The 26,699-nt window shown below is 41.1% G+C and overlaps 1 protein-coding gene across 14 annotated transcripts in view; it reads right to left on the minus strand.

The window, feature by feature from the left end:
* The window catches only part of MAGI1 (membrane associated guanylate kinase, WW and PDZ domain containing 1), a 663,463-nt gene that overhangs the window by 32,889 nt on the left and 603,875 nt on the right, over positions 1 to 26,699 (minus strand). For 12 of the 14 annotated variants that reach the window (XM_055414277.2, XM_055414266.2, XM_055414267.2 and 9 more), the window contains 3 exons: positions 15,331 to 15,362; positions 4,702 to 4,918; positions 1,037 to 1,120 (listed from right to left, as the gene is read on the minus strand). In XM_055414277.2, coding sequence (XP_055270252.2) covers positions 1,037 to 1,120; positions 4,702 to 4,918; positions 15,331 to 15,362 — 333 coding nt within the window. The remainder of the gene's footprint in view (positions 1 to 1,036; positions 1,121 to 4,701; positions 4,919 to 15,330; positions 15,363 to 26,699) is intronic. The other 2 variants (XM_055414275.2, XM_055414276.2) reach the window with 1 other exon arrangement.

Below are 26,699 nucleotides of genomic sequence, written 5' to 3' on the forward strand. Positions count from 1 at the left end.
AGCTGAACTTTTCTGTGAACAAGGAAAGACTCTGCAGAGACCTCCAGCCCAGAACAATTTTTATCTTTATTGAAGCATCATGTAACACCAGAACACTTGCCCATCCTATAGTGACACCAAATGTAGCAACAGACTTAGGTTTATCAAACAGTTTAGCCCATTGGAAAAAATAAAATTGTTCTCAGAAATAAGCAAATGGCAAATTTACTTAAAGAGCTCCCAAACGAAAATGCCCAATGACAGACCCCAAGGATGCAGAACACTCAAACAACGAACCTTCAGGAAAACACACACAAACACAGATAAGTTACAAAGAAAGTCTTTTGGCCCTTGACCTTGAGCATTTTGACAATTATATTCTTCCACCAACCAAATACCATGTGCCAAATACAGAATTATGGTGATCAATCAGTACCGAAACATATTACAGAATTATTTTATCTTCTTTGTCCTCTGCTGCCACTTATTCCCAATGGCATTAAAGTTTCTAAACTACTCCCCCCAAATGTTTTTTTTTCTGTTGTTCTCTTATTTCAGGAAGATTTTATTCGAATTAAGTTTTTAGAAGGTAGCAGGGTAGAACCAACTTTCTGATATTAGTATCGCCATTTTTTTTTTCCCAGTCTAAATCAAGAAGAGCTAAAAAAATCTCGTCCAGCTCTCTTTACTTCTAAGCCCTGGCACAGGGGACAGGAAGAGTAGCTCATTTCCTTTGATAATTCCACCAACAACCCAACAGAGCACTCAAAAGACTTCCTTGGATAATTAGAGACAATGGAATCACCAGATTTGCAGAGAACCCTCCTGGTGTCTCCATTACTACAGACACACAACATATTTGCAGACTTGGTTACAACATGCCTATCACTTTTTACTTCACTGTGTCTTTGATCTAGGCTTGGTCAACAAGAAAGTCCCAAGCACTCATCCTCTTTCTTCCCTGCTTTTTCTGAGTTTCTTCCCACCCCCGGAACAATGGGAACATCAAACAGGATGAATAATAGTAGAGAAATGAAAGTTTTCAGCGGATCCTTACTCTGACATTCTCCAAAATTCGTGGAATTGATTTCTCTCTCTCTTTCACCCTTGCTCAATCCCGATGCAGACGAAGGTGACATAGCTGGAATATTAATGTCACAATTTTGCAAAGCTTAATGTATGTGCTTTCTCTTACTTCATTTTAATTTAGTTTTGATTGATAAGGAATGTGCAGTTAAGCTTTCACAGTAAAGGTCAAGGCTGCTGTGGATTTTAAAAGACTATAGTTTGAGTCTTTTCTTTTCCATGGTACTTTTCTTGTCAAAAAGCTAGAATTTACAACTGTACCATTGAGAATTTCATCGAATCAGCATTACCATCTTAAGACTCTTCCTATTTAATTATACTCTGAAGTACCCATTCTAATATGACCTTGTTTGAATCATGTCATGAACCTGAGATTTCTCTAAACCACTTATTTCCTTTTGAGAAAAATGTAAGCATGCTTTTGTCATTTAAAATAGTATCAAGTTTCTGATGGGATTAATTCTTGGACTAATACCTGTTCAGATGTATTCTTGGCAGTTCAACCAAAATACTATTTTATTTAGTGACACAAGTCATCAGATCTGGCCAAGAATTGAACAAATACACAAGTAAGAACTGTCACAATAGCTCTTAAAATCTAGAGCTTCCAAGCTTCTTAAACCATGATAAAGGAGCTGTACACCAATTCGAGATCAGCAAGCATGCCTCTCAAGGGACATGTGTACGCTGGTTAATATGACAGCTTTGTCATTTTTTTCTTTCCCAACTCTCTTGTGAACAGGTAAAGTTTCAAGTGAAAGCTTTATATATATATATATTTTTTGTAGTAAACACTAGTGGATACCAGCTGCTCTTCCTGAACATTTACAAATAATTGACTTCATCAATGTCATTTTAAAGATATGCACAACTGCCATGTAATCTAGAAAAATACAAAACAGGCAACGTGGCTTTTAAGGGATTTCCATGCTTGTTTTTAACTGAACATTTAAGTTCATCAAAGGGATTTAGTAACACATCTGTAATTCAGATTGATTCATCTGGACACTGCTGTTTTGACAGATGGCCACATGAAGAATGTGGTATTCACAGCATTCAGACCATGTGAAGGAACTGGATCAGAGACTTGGTTAAGAATCTTCTCATTGCCCTTCACAATAAAATGAAATATAAGGAAAATATATTTCCCCCTCAAAAGGGGGATAAATTAAGGGTACAATGAAGGTGCTACTGTTGACTTTAACTTTCTTATTTTTCCTGTAGTACTTTGCCTTGAGGGGAGGGGAAGGGAATCACACCTAATGAGGCTACATGTTGTAATTTTTTTAAAAAAAGCAGATTAAAAAGCAGCCTGTGGGAATGGCAGAAACTGATCTGGAATAAAGCAAAATACTGATTAAAAGACAAGACCAACATAGGTTCATTCAATAGGTACTGTGAAGAAAAAAAAAAAATCTGTGATAGATACTGAATAGCTATCATGGAGAGAGAAATCTTATCAGTCCCTTCATTTAGTTGTGAGGGAGAGATCCATGTGAATTTTAACATCAATTAGCTTCGACAATCACTCAATTATGGAGCCTCTAATCACCAAAAACAACAAAAAAAAACCTGCTTCTCATTTGTGCTGCTAGATCCTATTCCTTAGATGTCCTGGAAAGTTAAGGTCTAAAGAGGCACCATTCCAAATGTTTCGGTCTGCTTCTCATTCTAGGTTTAGAGCAACTGGCTGTGGCAGAATTACAGTTTTTTTTTTTTTTTTCTGGTGAAAACTTTTAAAAAAATTAAATACCAAAGTCTTGATATAATAGAAACACCATTTCCATCAAGGTAAAAATGGCATCTGAGCTAGAGCATCGTATTCCTTGGGTGTGTTAGAATTGTCTGTCAATCCATGTAGCCCTCACTAGCACTTCAGAACACAATTTGTTTTACCACAAAAAAATTCCTACATGGGAAACTCAGTCATAAACGTGTACTCTGCTGAGAAAAGCAGGGACATGGTCAATAAAGCGGTATCTCCACATCAGCTGAAGTTGGGTCATTGACTGGAGGAGCCGTGTGCTTGGAAATGTGAAGGGAATGTGAACATACTCCTCTCTGAAAAAATTTCTTCAATGAAATCATTACAATCAATGAGAAGACACAGTGAGAACAGACGCCAGGTTCATGCTTAGCAATACTGCTTACAGGGGATGCTCCAAATGGAACTTCATTTCTTCTGGCCTGAAGTCAGGCATACTCCAGGGGTCTTTCTCGTCCAGAGACTAAATAAATCCTTCTCAAATTATCAGGCTTTTGCCAGCATAGTGAAGCCTTAGCCAAAAGAGTGTACTTAATTCCACATACTACTATAGTGAGAAGGTAATGATCTCTCTCCCTTGAAGAGGAAAAGGAGACAGATGAACGCCTGGGTAACTTCTAACACTTGACCATCACCAAGACTCCAGACAGGCCTTGTGTCCCCTAAGTGCTGACTTTCACCCAGCAGTGTGGCCTGCTTTCAGACAGGGTTGCTGGGTTCACTCTCCTGTCCAGTTTGGGTCACAGAGGAGCAGCTTCACCCAGCAAGGGAACTGCTTCCTGGCCAAGTCCAAGGGGGTGGGCAGCAGGCTGCAGCATTTCTCATACCCCCCATCATGTCTGTGTCTTGCCTTTCCAGAGGGCTGTACTGAGAGAACCCCAGCTGTGACTCCGAAGAACACTTATGCTGAGGGGAGTGGGGGCCAGGAGGATGGACAGAATGATTCCCTTCTCTATTCCAATTTTAACCAGACCCTTTAGCAGACCCTCATTAAACATGCTCTCCTATCCCATGACAACAAAGTGCATGTACTTTATAGTTACTTTGTCCTGACCACACTTAGGAAAAAATGTCAGTAAAATCAACAGCTAAAAAAAGGGAGAAGGGTGTCTATTTGCATGCCCCAAGATTATAGCTTTTTTAGGAACTTGAATTTAGTAAGATAAATGAATATTATTTGTGGTGAACAGTCTTTGGAAATCATCTCATAATAAAAAGAAAAAAAAAAAAAAAGTCCAGGGACTATTCAGTTTATCAGAGCCAATAAGACATCAGTAGTTCATATTTATCAAAAAGGTGAAGCTGAAGGAACACACACAACTACAGTATAAACAATTAAAGCACAAACACCCACTTTTTTTTTCCTTTTTGAAGGGAATGTTTGGAAAGACTAATAACAGTTAAAAACATTACAAGTATTCTTAAAAACCAAGGGACCACTAAGAAAGCACTGAATTTCTTATTACTCTTGCAATCCACACCAATGGTATTTATGTTCTATTGTATATGAGAGCCCTTTCACTATACAGGAGCTCGAAGGAGGCCACCATCTCCACACAGGGAAGCATTAATAAGGCAGTAGCTCTTATCTGCCACTTCTTCTAACAGAAAGGAAAAATAAATCTATTTTTCCCCCAGGCCCTTCATCTGATGGCCATCCATGACTACCCCACCCTGCCCAAACAGATGACAGAACAGAGCCTCCATGAATGTCCAGCAGATTCTATCACTGCTCTGAGATGCCGTCCCCTTTCACCTGGATTCATCTCTCTCCTATCCACACACTGACAATCTATTCTCAACAACCCTCAAGACAGAGTTGGAGCACCAAGATGGGGTACAGGCAAGACAGAAGCCAGGGTGCTACTCACGTCGATTTTCATACATGCTCCTGGACTGGGCCCAGATTTTAAAAGGATCTGGTTTTTTCTGCCCAGAATTGTCGGTCTGCTCTGGAGCCGGGGCCTCGGCGGGTGGGACCTCGGGCAGCACCTGTGTGCTGTGGCTGGGGGAGGCAGTGTGCAGGCTTCGGTGGCTGGCGACACTATGCTGGGAACTATTCTGGCTGTCTTTTCTTTCCAGTGGTTGCTGAAAGGAAGCAAGTGAGAGGGGCAAGAAGATAAGATTATTATTGGTTCCCTGAGTGGGTGTTTTCCATCAGCTTGTTTTTGTTCACCACTTCTGTGCACACATACATAAATTTATCAACAACATTTTGGCTTCCACCCTCGTCGGGCTCATGCTGAATGCAGATATATCTCCAGGTGATTGACAGACAGAGGGGTGGGCCAGATAGAAAGACATCGTCACAAAACATACTGCTTTCAGGGCTGGAGCAGAAAACAAATCCAATTTTCATCACAGGTTCTCAGCTAAGACACCAGGCTTGTTTATTATGAGATGTATCTGTTTTAACATCTTCATTTTTTTTAATTACAAAGAATTTTATTCAGAAGTTAAATCCTTCCATCTTAATACCTGCATAAACATCGTCATTTTAAAATCAAACATCTGACAGAAAATATCATGCATGGTTTAAATAGAAGGCTAAAATATCCAAGAAAGTAAATCAGGACTAACAAGGTTCCTTCATATCCCGCATTTTCCATCTTTCAATAATAAAATACCCAACTTCTAGTTAAGGGTTTACTATCAGTCTTTCTAGTCTGTAAGAAACAAGGATCAGATCTTTTAAAAAAAAACAAAAAACCATGCCTAGCATAATGTGTGTGCTTGTACTTACAACTATATAAATAACTACTATCTGAAGAGCTCTCATAATTCTTAGTGAATCAGTTTTGCAGGCATCACATTTCACCTCTGATCTCCTGATAACTACTGTTGGTTGAAAGCCAAGATCCAACTTTATATATGGGTTGACCTCCAGGGCTCAGCCTTCTTAGATGCACACTGACGTGTCCAAACTCCAAGCAGTAGTCAAAGGCACAGAGTTTCACTTGAATTTCAGTTAGAATAAGCAAGTTCCTGTTCCTTAAAATACGTTCAGCCAAAGACCCTTCCCATTTTACGAGATGCTCTTTGTAGAAAGGACCACTGAAGGGACAGCAAAATCTAGTGGGAGGAAAAATAGTGGATGGGAAATAAAATAATTTCTGCTCTTATTTTCTCCAATGGAAGATGTGGTAAACCCAGATGTGTGTTCTCCTCATTCAAAAGAAAACTCCTGGAGTCCTGTCTCTCACACCACACTGTCACTACACTTATAGTAAAAGGGCATCTCCAGCTTGTATTATAGAGTCTGTGCAGCCTATCGAGTCATTTATAAGATCTCTGACCTAGACATTCCAGTTCCCTAATGTTCTTTACAGTATCAAACTCTTGCCCTTGGTCTCACAATCAGTCCTATCACATCATTCTTCCTTGCTCTCTCCCCAGGTAGCCTCCAACTTTTATTCCCATCTCAACAGAAATTTCCAAGGTCCCTCTCGTTTACTTCTTAGGTCCCTCTACTCCTTCCCCTTCCAGTTCTTGCTTTGAAATAAACATCCAAAGTAAGGTCAAGGGGGACAAAAACTTAATTTTCCCTTGACTGTTACAGATTACAGATCTGAAGATTGGTTTTAGCAAGGATTCAAAGTTGAGGAAAATGGGGCATGTGTTTCATGAAGGTAAAATATATGCTTTAAAATTATACTTGGTGTGGCCTGTGGGAGAAACATAAGGAACATATCCTAAACTAGCAAAGAAGTCTTGGTAACCAATGGTATGAGAGGCTTAATTCACTCAGACTCAAGGGAAAAGCTAATGAAGAGGTCAGGAAAACAATTGGCAAGGACAACCATCACCATCACCCCACATCACCATGTTCCCTTTTGAGGACCAAGGGCTCAGCTCAGACCTGGATGGATCAGCATTCCAAAGATTTGGGACAGAACCTGGTTCTGCCAACTTCCAACAGTGCCCCCCACCAAGGTGAATTCAGCTCTCAGGGCCAGGTATCCCCTTTCTATTTCCTGAGGTCAAACTGCCTTCTTGTTTCCCCTAGAGACATGCTGAAGATGTTCAGAGTCAGAAAAATGTTAACGACGGATACAACTCCTATCCCCTTATACACATGTATGGGAATTTGCTTTTCTCTTCACTGCAGTCTTTACAAGCGCCTCCATTATAAACAAATATGTGCAGTGTCAGCCCATTTTGGGTGTGGAAACATCCCAGCATAAACAGAAAATCTGTTGGGTTCGGGGGGAATTTGTCCCCCTCGTGTATTTTCCTGTACTGCCTACTTCTTACTTGCATAATGCACAGAGAATGTTTTTATAATCCAGACCAAATGTAAACCTGTTTTCATTTAGAAATGAACCTTAGTAAGGAGAATTAATGGGACTGTAACTTTCTACTTTTTACAATTTGGAAGTGTTTTGTTTCCGCCCTCCTAGAAAGGGGTGGGGGAGGGGGCTTCCCTGGTGGCTCAAATGGTAAAGACCTGCCTGTAATTCAGGAGACGGGGTTTGATCCCTGGGTTGGGAAGATCTCCTGGAGAAGGGCATGGCAACCCACTCCAGTATTCTTGCCTGGAGAATCCCCAAGGACAGAGGAGCTTGGTGGGCTACAGTCCATAGCGTTGCAAAGAGCTGGACACAACTAAGCGACTAACATGTGGAAGGGGAGGTAAATGATATTTTAAAAGTGAAAGCAACATGTATAGTACCATATGTGAAAGAGATGACCAGTCCAAGTTCCATTCATGAAACAGGGCACTCAAAGCCGGTGCACTGGGACAACACTGAGGGATGGGATGGGGAACACATGTACACCCATGGCTGATTCATGTCAATGTATGGCAAAAACCACTATAATATTGTAATTAGTCTCCAGTTAAAATCATTCCCTGGTGGCTCAGAGGTTAAAGCATCTGCCTCCAATGCAGAAGACCCGGGTTCGATCCCTGGGTCGGGAAGATCCCCTGGAGAAGGAAACGGTAACCCACTCCAGTATTCTTGCCTGGAGAATCCCATGGACGGAGAAGCCTGCTAGGCTACAGTCCACGGGGTCGCAAAGAGTCAGACATGACTGAGCGACGGAATGGAATGGAATTTTCAAAAATTAATAAAGTAAATAGCTGAATTAATAAATAAGTGAAAAACTTAAATAAAAGTGAAAGCAAATAATTCAATAGATGAAGAACCTCTGGGTTTACCATGAGAGTTGCATCCCTCTCTTCAAATGCCCTCCCTTTCCCGGTTTTTCAAACAAGTAGCAAATGTCAGATGGTGGGTTCCAACCATATCACTAAGCTCAGTTCACAGTTAGAGTCGGACTCAGGCTCTGGAAGCTTTCACACCCTTTGTACAGAGGCTTCTCTTCACAGAGCCTCTCTGGGAACCTGTGAGGTCCACCGCAGGATTACCTGAGGGAAACCTCACACCCTTCTTCCTCCTGTCCTGGGGTTACTGTGTAACCTCTCGAAATCTAACCTCTTCCAATCACTGCCTCTTCCTGAACAAGAGAAAAGTATCTTTCCGGCAGCCCTGTCCCACTGAAAGAGTTTGGACATTTCTCCAACAGAGAACACATGTGCTCTCACACACATGCCCACAAAGGCATGCACAGAGATTCTATACGTCACCTCAGGGGTTTCCAAGACCCTCTGATGGTTATCCCAGTGTAACAGATCTCCATGGAGGACATGGAAATCCTGTGTTTAACTGAAGAGACAGCCTCACCATAACCAAAGAGTGCAAATGTAGTTTACTGGAAATGGCTTGGGCCATTTAAAAAATTTTATCACCTTTTCTCAACTTTCCCATAAAGGACACATTTAGGTCCAATTTATCACAAAATGACAGATATGATCCGGACTGAGTTTGCAAAACTGCTTCTCCACTAAACTGTACCTCTGCATCCCCTTCGAATCCCATCTAAACTTTGTTCCTAAATGTGGAAAATCAGAGCAAAGCAGCATCCTGAGAATATGCTCTAAAAACTATGCCACCACTAACCTATCACTAATTGGAATATTCTAACCTACCCTCAGGGGCTAAACATATGAGCATCTGGAAGCTTTTTGGACTTTTCCCTGATAAGATTTAACCTTGCTTTATGATTCTTCTCAAGTTCAATTATAAAAATGACTTAATTTGAAGGTGCATTCTGTATTTAATATCTTGGCACCTAAGATTTCCAAAGCTATGTTTGGTGGGTATGGAGAAGTTCAAAATACACCTTTTTATTTTCAGAGAACATGTTAATTAACTATGACATTGTCTTTTATTTGGTTAAGGTCCAGAACTGTCCAGGAGAAAAGCAATGTTTATATAGCTCTCAAAGTTATCTTATATGCCTTTTCAACAGTCTGGATTACCTCCCAGAAGACTTGGGGCATAAGAACAAATTCACTTCTGAACTTGTTATAACACAGGATCTGACTTGCATCAGAAAATGCAAAGATAGTATGACTATCTTTCACCTCATTTTTCTAGGTGAGAAACTGGCCCCAAAATAAGCATTAATAGTTAAAGATATACTTTCAAGGGCTTCCCAGGTGGCATTAGTGGTAAAGAACCTGCCTGTCATTGCAGAAAACATAAGAGATGTGGGTTGGATCCCTGGGTCTGGAAGATCCCCTGGAGAAGCACATGGCAATCCTTCCCATTATTCTTGCCAGGAGAATCCCATGGACAGAGGAGTCTGGTGGGCTACAGTCCATGTGGTTGCAAAGAATTGGACACGACTGAAGCTACTTAGCACCCACACATGCATACACTTTCAAGTCTGCTGAAGTAGTTCTGTGCATGCTAAGAACATGGATGGTGCAAACACCCAGAACATCAATGACAGAACATCCAGAACAGCCCCTCTTGAGTAAATACCTGCCATACATTTATTCCCTCATCCAATAAATATACACTGATCACCTGCTGTGAGCCAGATTCTGAAAGATATAATGTATAAGTAAGAAAGAGATGTTATCTGAGAAGTTATACCTATGTATCTAGGGGAGGTGCGCGTGTGTGTGTGTGTGCGTACATGTGTATGTAGATGGATATTAATCAAATAATCAACACAGACTGATGACAACACACTGCAATGTCCTTTAGGTAAGTAGTAAGGGGTGGCTTCTGGAAGAATATTCCATTGCTGAAAGCAGCATGTGCTAAGTCTGCAAAGCAAAACGGAGCCTAAACTGTTAGAAGAACTGAGAGACAGCTATGGAGGCACACTGGGGTTGGGGGGCAGGGGGCGTGCAGAGGTGGCTTGAGACTAACTTGGAGACCAAATAATGCAAGGGCCTTGTGGGCTACTTTAAGGAGTCTGGGTTTCACTCTCAGTTCTGGGGAGGAAGACTCGATTAATTCTTAAAGCAGGGGTGTGCCAAGAGCCAACTTATTTCCAGAAAGTTTGGTCTGGCTACTGCCTGGAGGATATGTGGGTGGGGATGGGAGATAAAGCAGAGCACCAGTCAGGAGGCTACTGTACAGAACAGGTGAAGGACCTAGGGTGGTTTACACCAGGGGAAAAGCAGGGAGGGACAAGTAAAGTCAAAAGACATTTTGATGCCAGATTGACAGGCACTGCTGAAAGCGTGAATGGAGGAGAAGACGAGGAGGAGGAGGTGAAGAGGGCAGGAGGAGTGGTTGGGTAGAGGAAAAGGAGATCCTAGAGACATGGATATCTACCTTTAGGTCTCCAGCTTAAGTAAACGATTGGAAAGGAGTACCACATATTGAGCTGAATATCCCCAACACAAGCTGTTGTCACTACGTGGACATTTTAGAGCAAGATTTTTAATTTCTGAGTATCACATCAGGGCCAACTAGGAAGAAAGAAATGGGTTCAGTTTTGAAAACACCTTGGAAGTCCCTGACTACACACTAGCCTTGAACTTGTGTCATAAGATCTTTAAAAATAAGACTGAACCAATCTCCCTAAAACAAATCATTTCCTTATTACTGACAGGCCAGGGCAATTGGAAAGATGCAATGGATTTTACAAATGGGAATGGGGGAAAAAGTCAGCTCATTAGTATTTCACAGAATGATTTCAAAGTGGAGGTACTTATAAAGCGAGCTGAAAATATTTGCTCAGAAGAGCAAACTAATACAGACAGCACTTAGGCGCTTAAATGATGAAAAGAATTCATGTGGCTTAAAAATGACAAATCGATCCATTTTTAAAGCAAAATTATTTACAGTTCATGTATCTGCCAAGACTGAAGGCCACTGCAGCAATTTACATGGACAACAGGAAAAACTCCAAGTGCTGATGAGGTATTAGGCCAATGTCATTAAAGGTTGCTCCAAAATCAGTCTCAAATACAAGCCAAAGCAGAGGATGGTCCTTTTTTATCTCTTTATCATTTACGGGTCTAAGTCAAATGATTTTTTCCAAAAAGCAAGAAAGAGGAAGGAGTCAATGGAGAAGAAAAGGGAAGTATTGACTAACATGAAAACGAATTACGTATGTTTTAATGGAGTCTAATACCACAGCAAAGTCTATTTTGTAGGGCTCCAAAGGGCTGAGGGTCTGAGCTGCTGTGAGCAATGAGAGGCAAGAACACTTATGTAAGCAACTCAAGGCCTTCTACCGTCTTCTTCTCCCACTGCTTTTCCTTGCAGCTTGGACTTAGGTGGGTTGTACCACTGTCCTGGTTCTGGGTCAAGTGGCATTTGGGGCACTAAGGCAACGGGAGAATTTGAGAAAGAGGCAGCATTCAGGAGGATTCAGGCTGGGTTACTTAACTGCGGGCATTGCCTAGCATCTCTCTCGTGTATTTTTCAATGACTAGTTGTCATCTGTGTCCTCAGCAGTCCTTGCATTAGTAAGGGACAGAGAACAATGGAACAGAAACCTGTTACTATTGTTGCTACTTTCATCTTGTTGTGTTTGCCGAAGATACTTCTTTGCCCATCACTTGGTGTCCTTTAGAAAAACTTTGTATGAGAACTTTTTTTCAAAACTAGGAAAATACTGTCTCTTTAGTGAACACATTATGCTGTTTGTTTTTTAATTTGAAAATAAAAGATAAGTAAATAATGTGGTTATCTATATTGCGTAGACTACTGGGGAACTCAGAAGAATTTCATAGCCCCATCACAGCATCTAACTCAATTTTTTAAATGGCTTTTTATTGCTTTGGATGACTACTTCTCTAAGGTTATTATCATTAAGCGCTCAATGACTTTTATTATGTGTGTACTTGTTCAATGTTATATTTCTGCTTCGCTACCTTTTAAAAGTACATGCTCATCAGACTTTAGGTCTCATGAGGACGGTGGGTATAGATTTGTCTTTTTATCTCTCCCCAGTTGTATGAGGGCTTGAATGTTTTCTGTTTTAGTTCCTGGGTCTGGGTCTGCCTCATAGGAGATACCCAATAAATATCTGTTGATGGAACAAATGAATAAAAATTTTTAGTGATTTGTGACAGGGCATCCTTTTTTTGAAAGGAGCAACCAAATCATTTGTAGGCTCCAAGAAGGCACCATCTTATTTATTACATCATTTCCAGCGGCTCACACCAAACCTGACACTTTGTAGTTTTTCAACACCAGCTTACTGAATGGATGGATGAAAGGATCAGTAGATAAAAGAGAAAGGTATGGCTAGATGGACAGATGAAAGAAGAGAGAAAAGGAAGCAACGGCTGGGAAATGAACTATCGAACAAACCTAGGTGAACACTGACTTCAAATTCAGGGTTTAGTGTGATACTGAGAGTTTTCAATTCTCACACACAAAATCCTTGTGTGCAATTTTGACAAAGAGTCTCTGTTAAACAAGTTTCCAGTCAAGATGATTAAACTGGGCCACGAAATGTCTCCCAGTGAGGACTAAAACCTGACAGCAAATATGTCTTAATTTCGTCTCTGCCATTTGGCAGAAAAATCCCTGATGCTATGGATGTCCAGGTATTAAATTAGAAAGATTTTATTAAGACGCCACCATTGTCCCCCATGAGTATATAAACCATAAATTTAACATTTACACTAAACCTAGTAGGTGAAATTGCTGATTGAGAGTAAGTTATAGAGACCATCCAGGAGGGGAGATGAGATTAAAAAGAGAAGTCCTTCTGTTCTAAAAAAACCCCCAACTACTTAATTATTGAAAACTTTGGGGGAAAAAAAAGGTATGAGGGCAAAGGAAGCTGTCAAGTCACATGAGCAAGCCAACAACGTCAGGAGCCTCTACGAATAAAGAACAGACTCCACCCTCAGTTCAGATAGCGTATCTCAGAACTAATAGTAACTCTCAGCGTATCACAAGTGTGATACAGTGGCACAGTGTACATTTCATTCCGCAGCCTAACTGACCCTGTCTGTCACTATGGGAATGGCGTTCTGGAACCAGGACATTCAACTTCCCCATGGATTCCCTCCCATCCTACCCAAAAAATCTCATCGTCATCTGTCTCTCTGGCAGGACTTCATCAAAATTCATACTGGGAAAGGGGAACAGCTTTCAATTCACCTGTACAGAACTCCCACTGATCACAGATGTTAGCAAGGCTCTAACTGGCAGCGGCAGACCTTGGCTGATAGCCCCCCAGTTTTGTGCAGCAGCTGCCAGAGGGTGCAAGCAATGCTGTGAAAACCACCATCCCTGTCCTGGCAGAGAAACCAGGGAAGGACAAGCCCCAAGCTGGGGGCTGGCTCTTTTCTAACCCAGCAACACACCAGTCTCTTAGCCTGTGATAATTAAGAGCCAGCAGACTGTGGGCAAAGCAGTTGAGAGAGCTTTTTTCCCTAGGAATGCAGCCTGAGTAATTGGTTTGCTGCTTGCTAATGACACGGCTTCCACAAAAATAAACGGTCACGGGGAATTCTTAACTGACTTGGTGAATGCGGGCCCCTACACCTGTTTGATACCCTTTGAGTTCAGCAGGAAATTCCACAATGTGTTGGGGGAGAAAAGATGCAAATGAGTCTACAAAGATCCTTTCGCACAGGAAGTTTAAATGGAATGCAAAACCACACAGAACACCTTGCTACTGATGTCATCCCGCCTGTGCCAAACTGCTCTCTCCCCCAGTATGCTCCGTGTAAAGACTCCATTTCATGTGGAGTGCATAAAGTAAGTCCATGCATCACGTAGCATGCCAGGGGGCAGGGGAGAAAAAACGATGACTCCTGATAACTCAAGCTCGTGTGTCACATCTCTCAGTTGTGCTTCTATTTTTTCTGAAAGCCAAAAAGGTTTCTGACTACGACCCAGGGATGGCGAGACACATATGCATGCACACACACACACACACAGAGGCTTTGGGATCTCTGTAGTTCCAACACGGACACCTACCAGCCCGTCTCAGCCTGGACATTAACACAAAATGACAAGGGAGGCAGCCCCAAAGTCACATGTTCCCATCACCATGGCATCATGCCAATGGAATCACATCAATTATTGCAGGTTTTTCTCTTTGGAGAACTTAGGAGTAGGGCTTATGAATACCGGAAGCCCCCTCTCTCATCTCCTAAATAAACTTCTGCCTCTCGCTGCCAGTCTTGGAGACAGGTGGAAAAATTCAGCTGCAGCACATAAGCTACAAAGTTTTTAAGGGTTCTCCGCTCCCGGATGGCAGAAGGTTGTCAATTTTCCCTCCCCCGCCCCCTAATATTCTAAGCCGCAAGGAAACCCACCCCTCTCTCTGTATCTTAGTGTTAAAAATTTGGGAAAAGTTCTTTCACTTGGATCAATTGCACAGGCACCAGAGTTCCAGATTTTGAGTTTTTAAGTATCATTTTAATTTGTTGTCAGTACCCTGGGAGCAGAAGCTCAGCACCACCAAGCAAAACACTAGAGCCTCTAAGCTATTAGCTAACATGTCAACTAGGTAATGCATCTTCAGGGAAACCAGATTAGAAAGGACAGCATTACATTGATTTTTTTTTTTTTTTTTTAAAGAATCCTATACCTGCAGTATAATGCCGCTAAAGCTGGCAAAACAACAAAGGACATTTCTACAGAAGGGAAAATGTCTTATTCTCAGTGCTGGGGCATTTTCCATGTGAGCATGGGCATATACACAGGACAGAGTTATTCCTCCATAAACCTATAGGCTTTAGAATTTTTAAACAATTTATCATCCAGTGCATAAGAAAGCTTAGGAAGGGAATCCACCCATGTGAATGGCTGGAAACACCAGTTGAGAGCAATGCTATTCAGGAAGCAGGTGGAGGGATTTTTCCCCTCCTCCCAAAAGAAACAATTGCATTTGTATCAAGTTAAAACATCTAAGAGACTCATGCATTGGAATGAGAGTTGTAAAGCATTTATACAGAGAAGATTACAAACGTGCATTCTTTACCCAGGCTCCTGCAGCCTGCCTACAAATCACTGGACAGTTAAAGACAAACCCCGATAATACCATCTATACCAAACAGAGCTCCAGAACTTAATAAAATGAGCCTTGGTTCTTGTCTCCTCCACCCACTCTAAAACACATTTAGTGAAGTCCAGCCAGATAGCATCTCCTCCCACCACCAGCCTCTCACCCTCCACCCCCCAAAAAACAGTACTAAGTAACTGACAAGTCCTTACCGACTTTGGGCTCTTCTTGGGAACTGGCAGTCCTGGAAAAAATGCAACAAGGAGGGAAGGGGTTGGGGGGGGGGGAGAAATCATTAGCATATAAATGTTACCTTTTCCTTAAAGAACAATCCCCAGGTGTTTCATGGCAACCTAGCCATCTGCAGAGTTATGTCAGATTTCTCCCCAGCATCGGAGTTACCAGGCTGTTCATATCGAATCAAAGCAGAGGGAGGAGGAGAGCGAGAGGCAGATCTATCTGCATTAGCTATGCTGACTTGTACTGCAGCAGCCTGGAGGCTGGGAAAAGAAATTCACAGACCTCAGCGGCCTGGGAAATTGAACACTTGGACAGAATCTCAAATGCTCTTCTGGATTAAGAGAGACTTAACTTACAATTAAGTCCAAGATATTTCCCTTCCACTCGATCCACTTGTCAGTAGATGAGGACCAATCAGGACAGAGGAAGGGGGTGTATATTTAGTTTTAGAGGAGTCCATGGTTAAAATTAAAAATGAAATTTTTTTCTTAGTCTTTTTTTTCCCCCCTGCCTTTTAGGAGAGGAAATGCCTTCTTTATTTGGATGAGCTGAATACCAAAACAAAGGCAGATACTCTTTTGCCAGCACACACAGATCACAAACCTCAGCCAGTCTAGGAACCCCTCTGGATCATGGCACACCTCTCCACACGTCACTCGTGCAAGTCAACTCCTATTCAGTTTGCTAGGACCAGCCCCTCGAAAGCAGATGGTTAGGAAGTAAAAAGAGAAATTTCATGGTGCTGACAGAAAAAAATAATGTAGAAAGAGAAAGGCAGAGGAGAAAAGGTGCTCACAGATCCTAGCAGGCTCTTCCAAACCCCCCCTGTCTTTACTGGGAGAGGGAGAGCTGAAAGGGACCGTTGCTCTCACTTCTGGGAAACTCAGCAGCCATTAGGGGCAGACTTATGGGAAACCTGTCACCAAGAGGAGTGTGGCCAAGGAGGGCTGGAGAGGAAAAGCACAGCGTTTATCGGTGTTTAAAAAGTAATCATTTCTGCAAACTGTCCTCTCTCTTCTTTTTTTAATTTTTGGTTTGAGCCAAGGTTAGATTGCAAAACGCAGATTCCACCTGTGTTAGGCACAATACAGGTACTAATGTATTGGGATCTGATGACTTTGCACCGGAAATGTCAACCTATTTTAGAACACGATCCCTAGGTAGTGATGATTTCACCTCTATTTGGAAGTGACTTGTCAAACCACGAGGCATGCTAAGTTCAATGCAAGTAGCAGGAGGCGGCGGAAGTGGGTGAGTAGGAGGAAGCGCAGTCCACTGCTAATGGGGCCCTGCAAGAGGGCATGACAGAGGCTGCTCGTCCCCATAGGCGGTGGGGACACTCTTCTGGGATGGACTGTCATCTCACTGAAAGGAGGTCACCACGGTCTGGCACAGTGGCTCTGGGACTTCAGAGTGCATATGGAGGACCTGGCAACTTCTTATCAAAGCAGAATCCCAGGACCCACCGTCAGGGGCCCAGGAATCGGCAGAATGAAAACACATCCCAGGAGATTCTGGCACAGAAGGTCTGAGGACTCTTTTAAGGAAACTATGCCAGAGTAGGACAAGGATTATCACTCTGTCAATTCTGGCAAATTTTGCCTAGGCTACCTTCAGTCAGTTGCTTTACCATCCTTCATTTCTCAGTTTAGGAGATGGAGAGACTAAAGACTCCTTGTGCCCATTTGGGGTAATTTAATAGACAAAATGTTTAAAAGCCTCAAACCTGGCACAGAGCAGGTGGGACCTCAAATGTCAACCCTTTTACCTTTCTTTGCTAATTTACACCATTCAGGAGGAAAAATAAGTGGTTATAGTTATCTTACTGTAATTAGGAAAAATCATTCGCCTAGCATGTTAAAATGCAATTATATATATTTATATTTATTATTTATAACAATTTATATAATATATAATGCTACATATATATATATATATTGCATTTTAACATGCTAGGGGAAATATTTTGCCTATGGATGAGAATAATTGTCTTGAGCAATTTAGATCTGTCATTTTTTCTTAAAAATAATTATTAGGTGCTTTGATTTGTTCATTAATGAGATTCCCTTAAGGAATTTTATCAATTGATATTACAGTTTTCGGTCACTGTGTACACATTAAAATGGTCTAATATTACATCTTTAAATATAGATTTTTCTCTAATTCAGACTGATTTTCTTAGTGCATTGGAATAAACAATACTTCACTGGAGTGAGCTTTTGCTAGACTTGTCATCTCCCAGGATTCTAACAACCCTCTACAAAACTTTGTAAAGAATCTCCAACTAGTTAGGAGGAGTCAGGAAAAATGACTTCAATTTACACTCTGCTTATCAGTTCTAAAACTCCGACCATCTCAAAGCCTCAGTCTCTCAAGATTTTCATATAAAGGGTACTTTGGGTCCTCTATCATAGTGAAATATTCACACCCACATTCAAAGTTTTGCGGGTACATGCTACTCACTGCAGCATGACTAGTACAAGAATCTGGAAACAACTGGAAGTTCTCAATAAACTCAGGGACAGCCAACCTATCAAGCAGAGGTTAAAAGGTACAAGCTATGTCTATTAGTGATAGCATGAATGGTTTCCAAACTATAATGCTGAATGAGAACAGCATGAAGCTGAAGGGAAGGCACAAGAGACGGGTATTAAACAGATTCAGACACATCCGTGCTCTTGACTGTCACACACAAATATTGGTTCAGTTCAGTTCAGTTCAGTCGCTCAGTCGTGTCCGACTCTCTGCGACCCCATGAATCACAGCACGCCAGGCCTCCCTGTCCATCACCAACTCCCGGAGTTCACACAAACTCATGTCCACAGAGTCGGTGATGCAAATATTGGTAAGTGAAGTATTTCCAATGGGGAAATAAGGGGCAGGGTGTGGATGGACTATTTTAAGCAGGCTTCAGCCTTAATCTAGAATTCTTTCCACAACACCATATTCACATCTTGTTGAGGCAATTAACAATTAATTAATGGCCCTTCCATTAACTGTACAAAATCAACCAGTCTAAACCATATTGTGGTAACCAGTTAGTCCGTTTGCTCTGAAGAAGCAGTCCATGGACCCTTCTAAAAAATCCCAAGCTCAAGTGACCCAACAAGTTGTTTTACAAATAAAGTTCTTTAATTTAAAGAGGGATTTGCTCTTCTGTGCTGGCTCGTTGCCAAAACTCTTCTTTTCAAAAAAGCCACACCATTGACAGGAGCCAAATGTGCCCACAAAACAGTATTTAAGAAGTCAAAAATCAAGAGACTCCATTTGATTGCTAAAAAAAGAAGAAATCAAAGATTTGTTTTAGGTCCACATCATCATTAAATCTTAAAATCTAATGAATATGAATGTTGGAACCAAGCTCCTGATGACACTTTATAATTTATTTCAACCAAAGCTATTCAGATGGGCTGAAAGTAGCTGGGAAGACCTAATGGAAAGCACTAAAAGAGACCCCTTTTTGGCAGAATTCTCCAAGACTGAGAAATCCTGCTAAGTGGCTCTGGTTTAGCTGCAGTGACTGCAGGCCATCCGACCTTGGATGGGCCACAGAAAGCAAAACCATCCCATACCAACAGCATGTCAGTGGTTTTCCTTAAGACAAAGGTAAACTTTGTCTTCGCAGGGGAAGCAGGAAGCCCGTCTTGTAAAAATCATGTCACATACTACATAGGAGGCATATGGGCAGAAAGAGCACCTGTAGTAATGGGCTCATCTGCTTCCTTCAGGGAAAGGAAGCAGGATTTTGAGAAGAGGCAGAAGAAAGAATCCATGGACAGCACCATCTGCTCTTAGAGCCCAGAACTAGGAAATGCTACTTCAGAGGGATCCCAGAAAATTTCACGAAGTGTACCTTCAAAGTGTAAGTATGGGTGTGATCTACAGAAGTGAGAAAACCTGGGGGCCTGAATTTCTAAAGTTTCCAATGAACAAGGTGTCCCTTTGGAGAAAACAAATGCCAAATGATCTGCTAGTGACTGATATCTGACCAATTAACATGAGGAGGAGGAGGAATCTCTTTCCTTTAGCTATCAAGGCCATAAACTATGCTACTGAACATGTTTTCATACAACTAAATGGCAAGTGTTATCCTTGGTGGAATTTTAAAATGGTTGTACACGAAAGTTTATATGAAAAAAGCAAAAATAGAATACAAAGCATTTGGGAATAAAGCACAGAAATTTATAACTGAAACTGTGTGTTCTTGGGCCAATGATATCATGGATGGCTTTATTACCTATTTTAGAATCTTCCACAACAAGAAAAGTTTTATTTACTTATGAACATATACATACCCACAGATACCACAATAAGGTCTATACTGCCTCTTTGCTGCTGCTGCTGCTACTAAGTCATTTCAGTCGTGTCCGACTCTGTGCGACCCCATAGACGGAAGCCCACCAGGCTTCGCCGTCCCTGGGATTCTCCAGGCAAGAACACTGGAGTGGGTTGCCATTTCCTTCTCCAATGTGTGAAACTGAAAAGTAAAAGTGAAGTCACTCAGTCGTGTCCGACCAGTAGCGATCCCATGGACTGTAGCCCACCAGGCTCCTCTGTCCATGGGATTTTCTAGGCAAGAGTACTGGAGTGGCTTGCCATTGCCTTCTCCAATACTGCCTCTTTAAGTAAGATAAATATAGCAAATTTCAGAACATTTTATTGCATTTTTAAATCTCTAGAGTCACTACTGACTTCCACTGACTTCTTCTCCAAGAGTTGCTTACTTTTTCCCAAAATGAATATATACACACTGAGTTTCTTTAAACATCCTGTTGAGATTAAGACCTGTGTTTGTCCTACTGACTAGATGGAAATAGGGAAGATACTGGATAGCTCAGCTGGGTATCAGGCAAGCCAAACAAAAGTCAATCTCTTTCCCATTTTGTCACCATGCTAAACAAAACCTGAGATGCTGGGAAACAGATTGGACTTCCCTGGACCTAATTTCCTTTAGGTTGAAAGGAAGTGAGAATGTCTACCAACCTTATTCTCTGAAACAACCAAGAAAAATTGCACAAAGGGTCTGGAAGGGGGGAATGCGAAAGTCACTGTCAAAAGCAAAGTGGATCTTCAAGTAAGAAAAACATACTGTGTCATCCATCAAGTTCCTTTTTTTTATTGTGATAGTCATTCCCCTTCTCACTTACTCTCTAGATTTGAGAATTTTCACGGAAACAATTGGTTTCTGCCTCAGTATTCTCACATATACTATGTCACTAATTTACATCATCAAACACAAAGGATTTCTTAGAAGTGTGCAGAGCAAAATGACGCATTTACAACTGTACTGCTGAATATGGTAATGCCATGTGTAAGGAGCAAGGAACTTATATATATTCAGAAAGAGAGAGGTAACTTACAGAAAAGCCACAGAAAGGAGAAGACTAAGAACTTGGTCAGAGGCTAGTCTTAGAAAGACTTCAAAGAGAGTAAGACTACTTTTGAGCACATTTTTATTTCAGACCCTACAAGTTTTCTTTCTTATTCTAAAACCTACCAATGCATAATGCTAAATGCAGGATTCAAAGATTACAACTGACTTTAACTCAGTACATTTATCATTAGGATTTGTATTAAGGGGACACGAAGAGAGCCTCACACAGATATTCACAGAAAAGATGTTCCACACAGTGTTATTTAAAGAAGGCAGAAATGGAAACAATTTGAACTTCCAAGAACTGAGGAATGAGCAAGCATATTGTTATATCAACAAGATGGAAATATGAATTCATTAAAAATGAATGGCTTGTAAAAGTGAAGACTATTGAGCAACATGGGAAAATGGTAACGACCCAAGACATGAAAAGCAAATTAAAACCTGCTGGACAATATAAATTCGTTTTTAAAAAATGTTATATCACACATATACATCATATACCCAAAGACTACAGAAAGATGTATTAAAATATCCTTCTAGACTGCTAGGATGAATAGATGATTCATGTTCTTATTTTTGGTATTTTTCAAGAATTTACATACACTACAACTAGAATCATAAACAGTTAATTTTTATTGAACATTGTAGCCACACTGAATGCACTTGGACAGTGGGATATACCTACTGGCTTTAGTGCACTGCTCGATCAAAAAATAACTGGAGTTTGTTTTAGCTCTCTTGATTCAATGATGCCATTCATACTAAAGTGTCTGTACTGCTAAATTATGGGCCACGGCCTCGATTGAAAATGGGATACAAAGCTGTTAGAGCCTTTCTGAAGCAAAGCCGCCGAGAAGCACACAGTTTTGTATACAAATTCAAGGAGCCTCTGAAACCTTGACCAGGGAGCCTGAGAAGCCCCTTCTGTTGGGGTATATGATCTACAGGTTAAATCATCTTGTTCAAGCACATGAGTATGGTGTTAGAAGCAATTCCAAGAATGAAGTTCATTCCTGCTGAGTTTGTGTTTCCAAGAACAGGGTATGCAAAATAATTCATCTGCAAATAGAGGGGACATTGAGAAGAATCAAGCATAAAGGGGAAGGTTTCACGGCTTTCCTCTCCTTCTTTCTTGGGAAGATCTAAAAAAAATTTGAGGAGAGATACTGCATTAAAGAACACACCAGAACACTAATATTTATCGGCAAAAATGCTGCTGCATGAAAACATTATGAAACTAGTAGGTGATGCTTTTACTGGAGGATAGAGTAGTATGCTGATGGATCCAAATACCAAGAGATCATTAAGATACAGATGGGAAGAGGTACAGGACAAAGAGAGTGAGAAAATTTGTGATGTTCCTGGTAATGCAGAATTGATGATTATTAGACTGCAAACCAATGGCTCCGAACAATTAACATTAATGGCCAGTAACCTTTCTGGAAAAAAGCCATCTGCACCATTCTCTACCAATTAGCATTTCGTTTGTTTTGTTCGATACATAATATATAAACCACAAAACAAATTTAATTTGCCCTTACCCTACCAGTGAAATGCTAATAAGGACACTCCAGAAAACTGAAAAAAGTAGGTACAGTTTGCCCTAACTTTTTTTTGCTAAAAGTAGGAAGGAAATTAGGGGAAATGCACTCACTCATTTAAGCAAACTGGGCTAAGGGCCTGCTATGTGCCAAGAGCTGGCATGAGATAGAGCATTGAACTGAACCTGTTTTCGCAGTGTTCACATTCTGTGGGGAAATAGGAAAAAAAAATTCACAAATAATTTCAGAGTGATAATTTCTGTGAAGAAAATGAAGCAGGATAGGGCTTCCCTTGTGGTCAGTGAATAAGAATCTTCCTGCCAACTCAGGGAGCACGGTTTGATCCCTGGTCTGGGAAGATTCCACATGCCTCAGGGCAGCTAAGCCCATATGCCACAACTTCTGAGCCCACTCTCTAGAGCCCATGGTCCACAACGAGAAACTATCACAGTGAGAACACTGAACACTGCAACAGAGCAGCCCCTACTCGCCAGAACTAGAGAAAGCGGGTGCGCAGCAATGAAGCCCCAGTGCAGCCAATGAACAAATAAATCACTTAACTTTTTTTTTTTTAAAGGAAATTAAGCAGAATAATAAGGAGTTCATGATCCGAGCCACAGTCAGCTCCTGGTCTTGTTTTTGCTGACTGTATAGAGCTTCTCCATCTCTGGCTGCAAAGAATATAATCAATCTGATTTCGGTGTTGACCATCTGGTGATGTCCACGTGTAGTATTCTCTTGTGTTGTTCGAAGAGGGTGTTTGCTATGACCAGTGCGTTCTCTTGGCAAAACTCTATTAGCCTTTGCTCTGCTTCATTCCGTACCCCAAGGCCAAATTTGCCTGTTACTCCAGGTGTTTCTTGACTTCCTTGACTTCCTACTTTTGCATTCCAATCCCCTATAATGAAAAGGACATCTTTTGGGGGTGTTAGTTCTAAAAGGTCTTGTACGTCTTCATAGAACAGTTCAACTTCAGCTTCTTCAGCGTTTCTGGTTGGGGTATTGGCTTGGATCACCTTGATACTGAATTGTTTGCCTTGGAAATGAACAGAGATCATTCTTGAGATCTCAAAAAATCTCATTTTTGAGATTTCAAATCCTGAAAGATGATCCTGTGAAAGTGCTGCCCTCAATATGCCAGCAAATTTGGAAAACTCAGCAGTGGCCACAGGACTGGAAAAGGTCAGTCTTCATTCCAATCCCAAAGAAAGGCAATGCCAAAGAATGCTCAAACTACCACACAATTGCACTCATCTCACATACTAATAAAGTCATGCTCAAAATTCTCCAAGCCAGGCTTCAGCAATACGTGAACCGTGAACTTCCAGATGTTCAAGCTGGTTTTAGAAAAGGCAGAGGCACCAGAGATCAAATTGCCAACATCCGCTGGATCATGGAAAAGCAAGAGAGTTCCAGAAAAACATCTATTTATGCTTCATTGACTATGCCAAAGCCTTTGACTGTGTGGATCACAATAAACTGTGGAAAATTCTGAGAGATGGGAATACCAGACCACCTGACCTGCCTCTTGAGAACCTATATGCAGGTCAGAAAGCAACAGTTAGAGCTGGACATGGAATAACACACTGGTTTCAAATAGGAAAAGGAGTATGTCAAGGCTGTATATTGTCACCTTGCTTATTTAACTTATATGGAGAATACATCATTACAAACGCTGGGTTGGAAGAAGCACAAGCTGTAACCAAGATTGCTGGGAGAAATATCAATAACCTCAGATATGCAGATGACACCAGCCTTATGGCAGAAAGCAAAGAGGAACTAAACTAAAAAGTCTCTTCATGAAAGTGAAAGAGGAGAGTGAAAAAGTTGGCTTAAAGCTCAACATTCAGAAAACTAAGATCATGGCATCTGGTCCCATCACTTCATGGCAAATAGATGGGGAAACAGTGGCTTACTTTATTTTGGGGGGCTCCAAAATCACTGCAGATGCTGATTGCAGCCATGAAATTAAAAGACGCTTACTCCTTGGAAGGAAAGTTATGACCAACCTAGATAGCATATTAAAAAGCAGAGACATTATTTTGCCAACAAAGGTCTGTCTAGTCAAGGCTATGGTTTTTCCAGTGGTCATGTATGGATGTGAGAGTTGGACTGTGAAGAAAGCTGATCGCCGAAGAATTGATGCTTCTGAACTGTGGTGCTGGAGAAGACTCTTGCGAGTCCCTTCGACTGCAAGGAGATCCAACCAGTCCATTCTAAAGGAGATCAATCCTGGATGTTCATTGGAAGGACTGATGCTAAAGCTGAAACTCCAATACTTTGGCCACCTCATGCGAAGAGTTGACTCATTGGAATAGACCCTGATGCTGGGAGCGACTGGGGGCAGGAGGAGAAGGGCACGACAGAGGATAAGATGGCTGGATGGCATCACCGACTCGATGCACATGAGTTTGAGTGAACTCCAGGAGTTGGTGATGGACAGGGAGGCCTGGCGTGCTGCGATTCATGGGGTCGCAAACAGTCAGACACGACTGAGAGACTGAACTGAAGCAGTATAATGGAACATGCATTGCCGGGCATGCATGGCAACTTTATACTCAGTAGCCAAGCATCTCTTTCTTAAAGGGAGTATTTAATATAAGACCTGAATCATGAGATGAAGACTGTCCATGTCCCTATTCATCCATGCAAGATTTATTGAGCTCTGCTAAATGCCTATCGAAGCATGAAAGGGAAATCAGACATGGCTCCGCCCTGGATGAGTTTATAGTTTGTCTTAAAAGAGAAAAAAAGGTGGGACTTCCCTGGAGGTCCCATGGCTAATTCTCTGAGCTCCCAATGCAGGGGACCATGAGGGAAGTCCCACCTCTTTCTCTTTTAAGATAGGGACTGGATTAAATCATTGGTCAGTGAACTAGATCCCACATGCCACAACTGAGACTTAGTACAGACAAAAAAGAAACATTTTTTTTTAAAAAGGAGAAAAATGCAAAACAATGGTTATGATGCAATGTGGTCAGTACTAAGTGCTGTGATAAGAGGGAGCTCCATTGCTCTTGGGAGTATGAGAGAAAAAAGCAAATCCAATGTGAAGAAGGGAGCAGAGGGGACAGTGGCCACTGAAGCATCTAAATATGAGGTCAAGAGGTTGGAAGCAATATGCAATAACTGATTCCTGACTGAATAATAATGAACTTTTTTAAAAAGTTACCTTCCCTTCAAACAAAGTTAGTGTGCCAGCATAAACTCAATGCCAAGTTTAAAACTAGAGTACATTTCCACTGAAGGACCTCATAAACACAATATATCACAAAACTGAATCCATAAAGCAAAATGAAAAGTGGTCCTAATTTAGATATGTTTGATTTTTTTCTCCTTCTTCTAGCCAAATACCATCATTAACTCTGCAGCATAAATTTTCAAAGCAAATATAATACCAGCTGCCAAGAACAGGAGCATCAGACTCAGTGTCTCTAAAAAGATGAAGACATTCTTTCCTTTGGGGACCTCATAATGGTCATTATGAAATAGTATGGCCATCATAATTTAAAGAGATGCTTAGGCTTCTGACGTATAGACTAAGTGAGCTCCCAATGCTATGTCAGGTGGCATTTTGTTAAGAAGATTAAGAATACAGTTGTACAGCTTTACAGCTACGGAGAAGTCTGCTTCAATTACACAGTACATATAGCCTAATAAATATGTCCTGAAGAGAAATAAATGGCTTGCAAGGCTGGTGATTGCTAATGGTTTACAGAGCCTTTCACCTCAAAGTCATAAGCCTTGAACTAACAGGTGAGGAAAGACCCAGAGTCAATAATACTCTGAGCTGCTCCAAAATCTGGGTAAGATGGATGGATTGTCTTCATGCAATTCTTGAAAGATAAATGGTCACTTCTGATAGAGTATCACTGAAGTAACATTGATAGTCCTACTGTTGACTTTTGAAAACATAAAAAAAAACACCTTGAAGGATCTCTACTCAGCTTCCTATTTGTTAAGAAATAAAAAGGGGGTCTTCCAAAGCAAGAGCTAAATGCAAAAATAACAAGAACTGAGAACTTGCCTCTGACATACACTTATTCTTCATAACTGCTGTCCAAGTACTAATAGCATCTCTATGATTACAGATGAGAAAATTGAGACACTGATGGGTAAATAACATGGCCAAGGTCACACAGTTAGGTGAGCAGTGGCCTGAAGACCTGGTCTAATGTCAAGTTTATGCTTTTAAACACTGAACTGTACAGTCTCATTTAAAGGTGCTTCATCTATTTGGATCGTAGATCATCATGAAGTGATTAGAATGACAGTGTTTGTGCATCAAAATGTATTCACAGCAAATTTGGCATACACCTTCATGGAATATATGAATATCAGCCTATAGGTCAACGGGTAGAGGTATCTTGGACCCATAATTGTAATGTTAATCTAGAGAGTTTCCTTTCTACAAACAGTATGA

This window comes from Moschus berezovskii, chromosome 24 (genome assembly GCF_049115385.1).
Source record: "Moschus berezovskii isolate FMDL1 chromosome 24, NW_MosBer_1.0, whole genome shotgun sequence".
In the NCBI taxonomy this organism is placed as follows: domain Eukaryota; kingdom Metazoa; phylum Chordata; class Mammalia; order Artiodactyla; family Moschidae; genus Moschus; species Moschus berezovskii.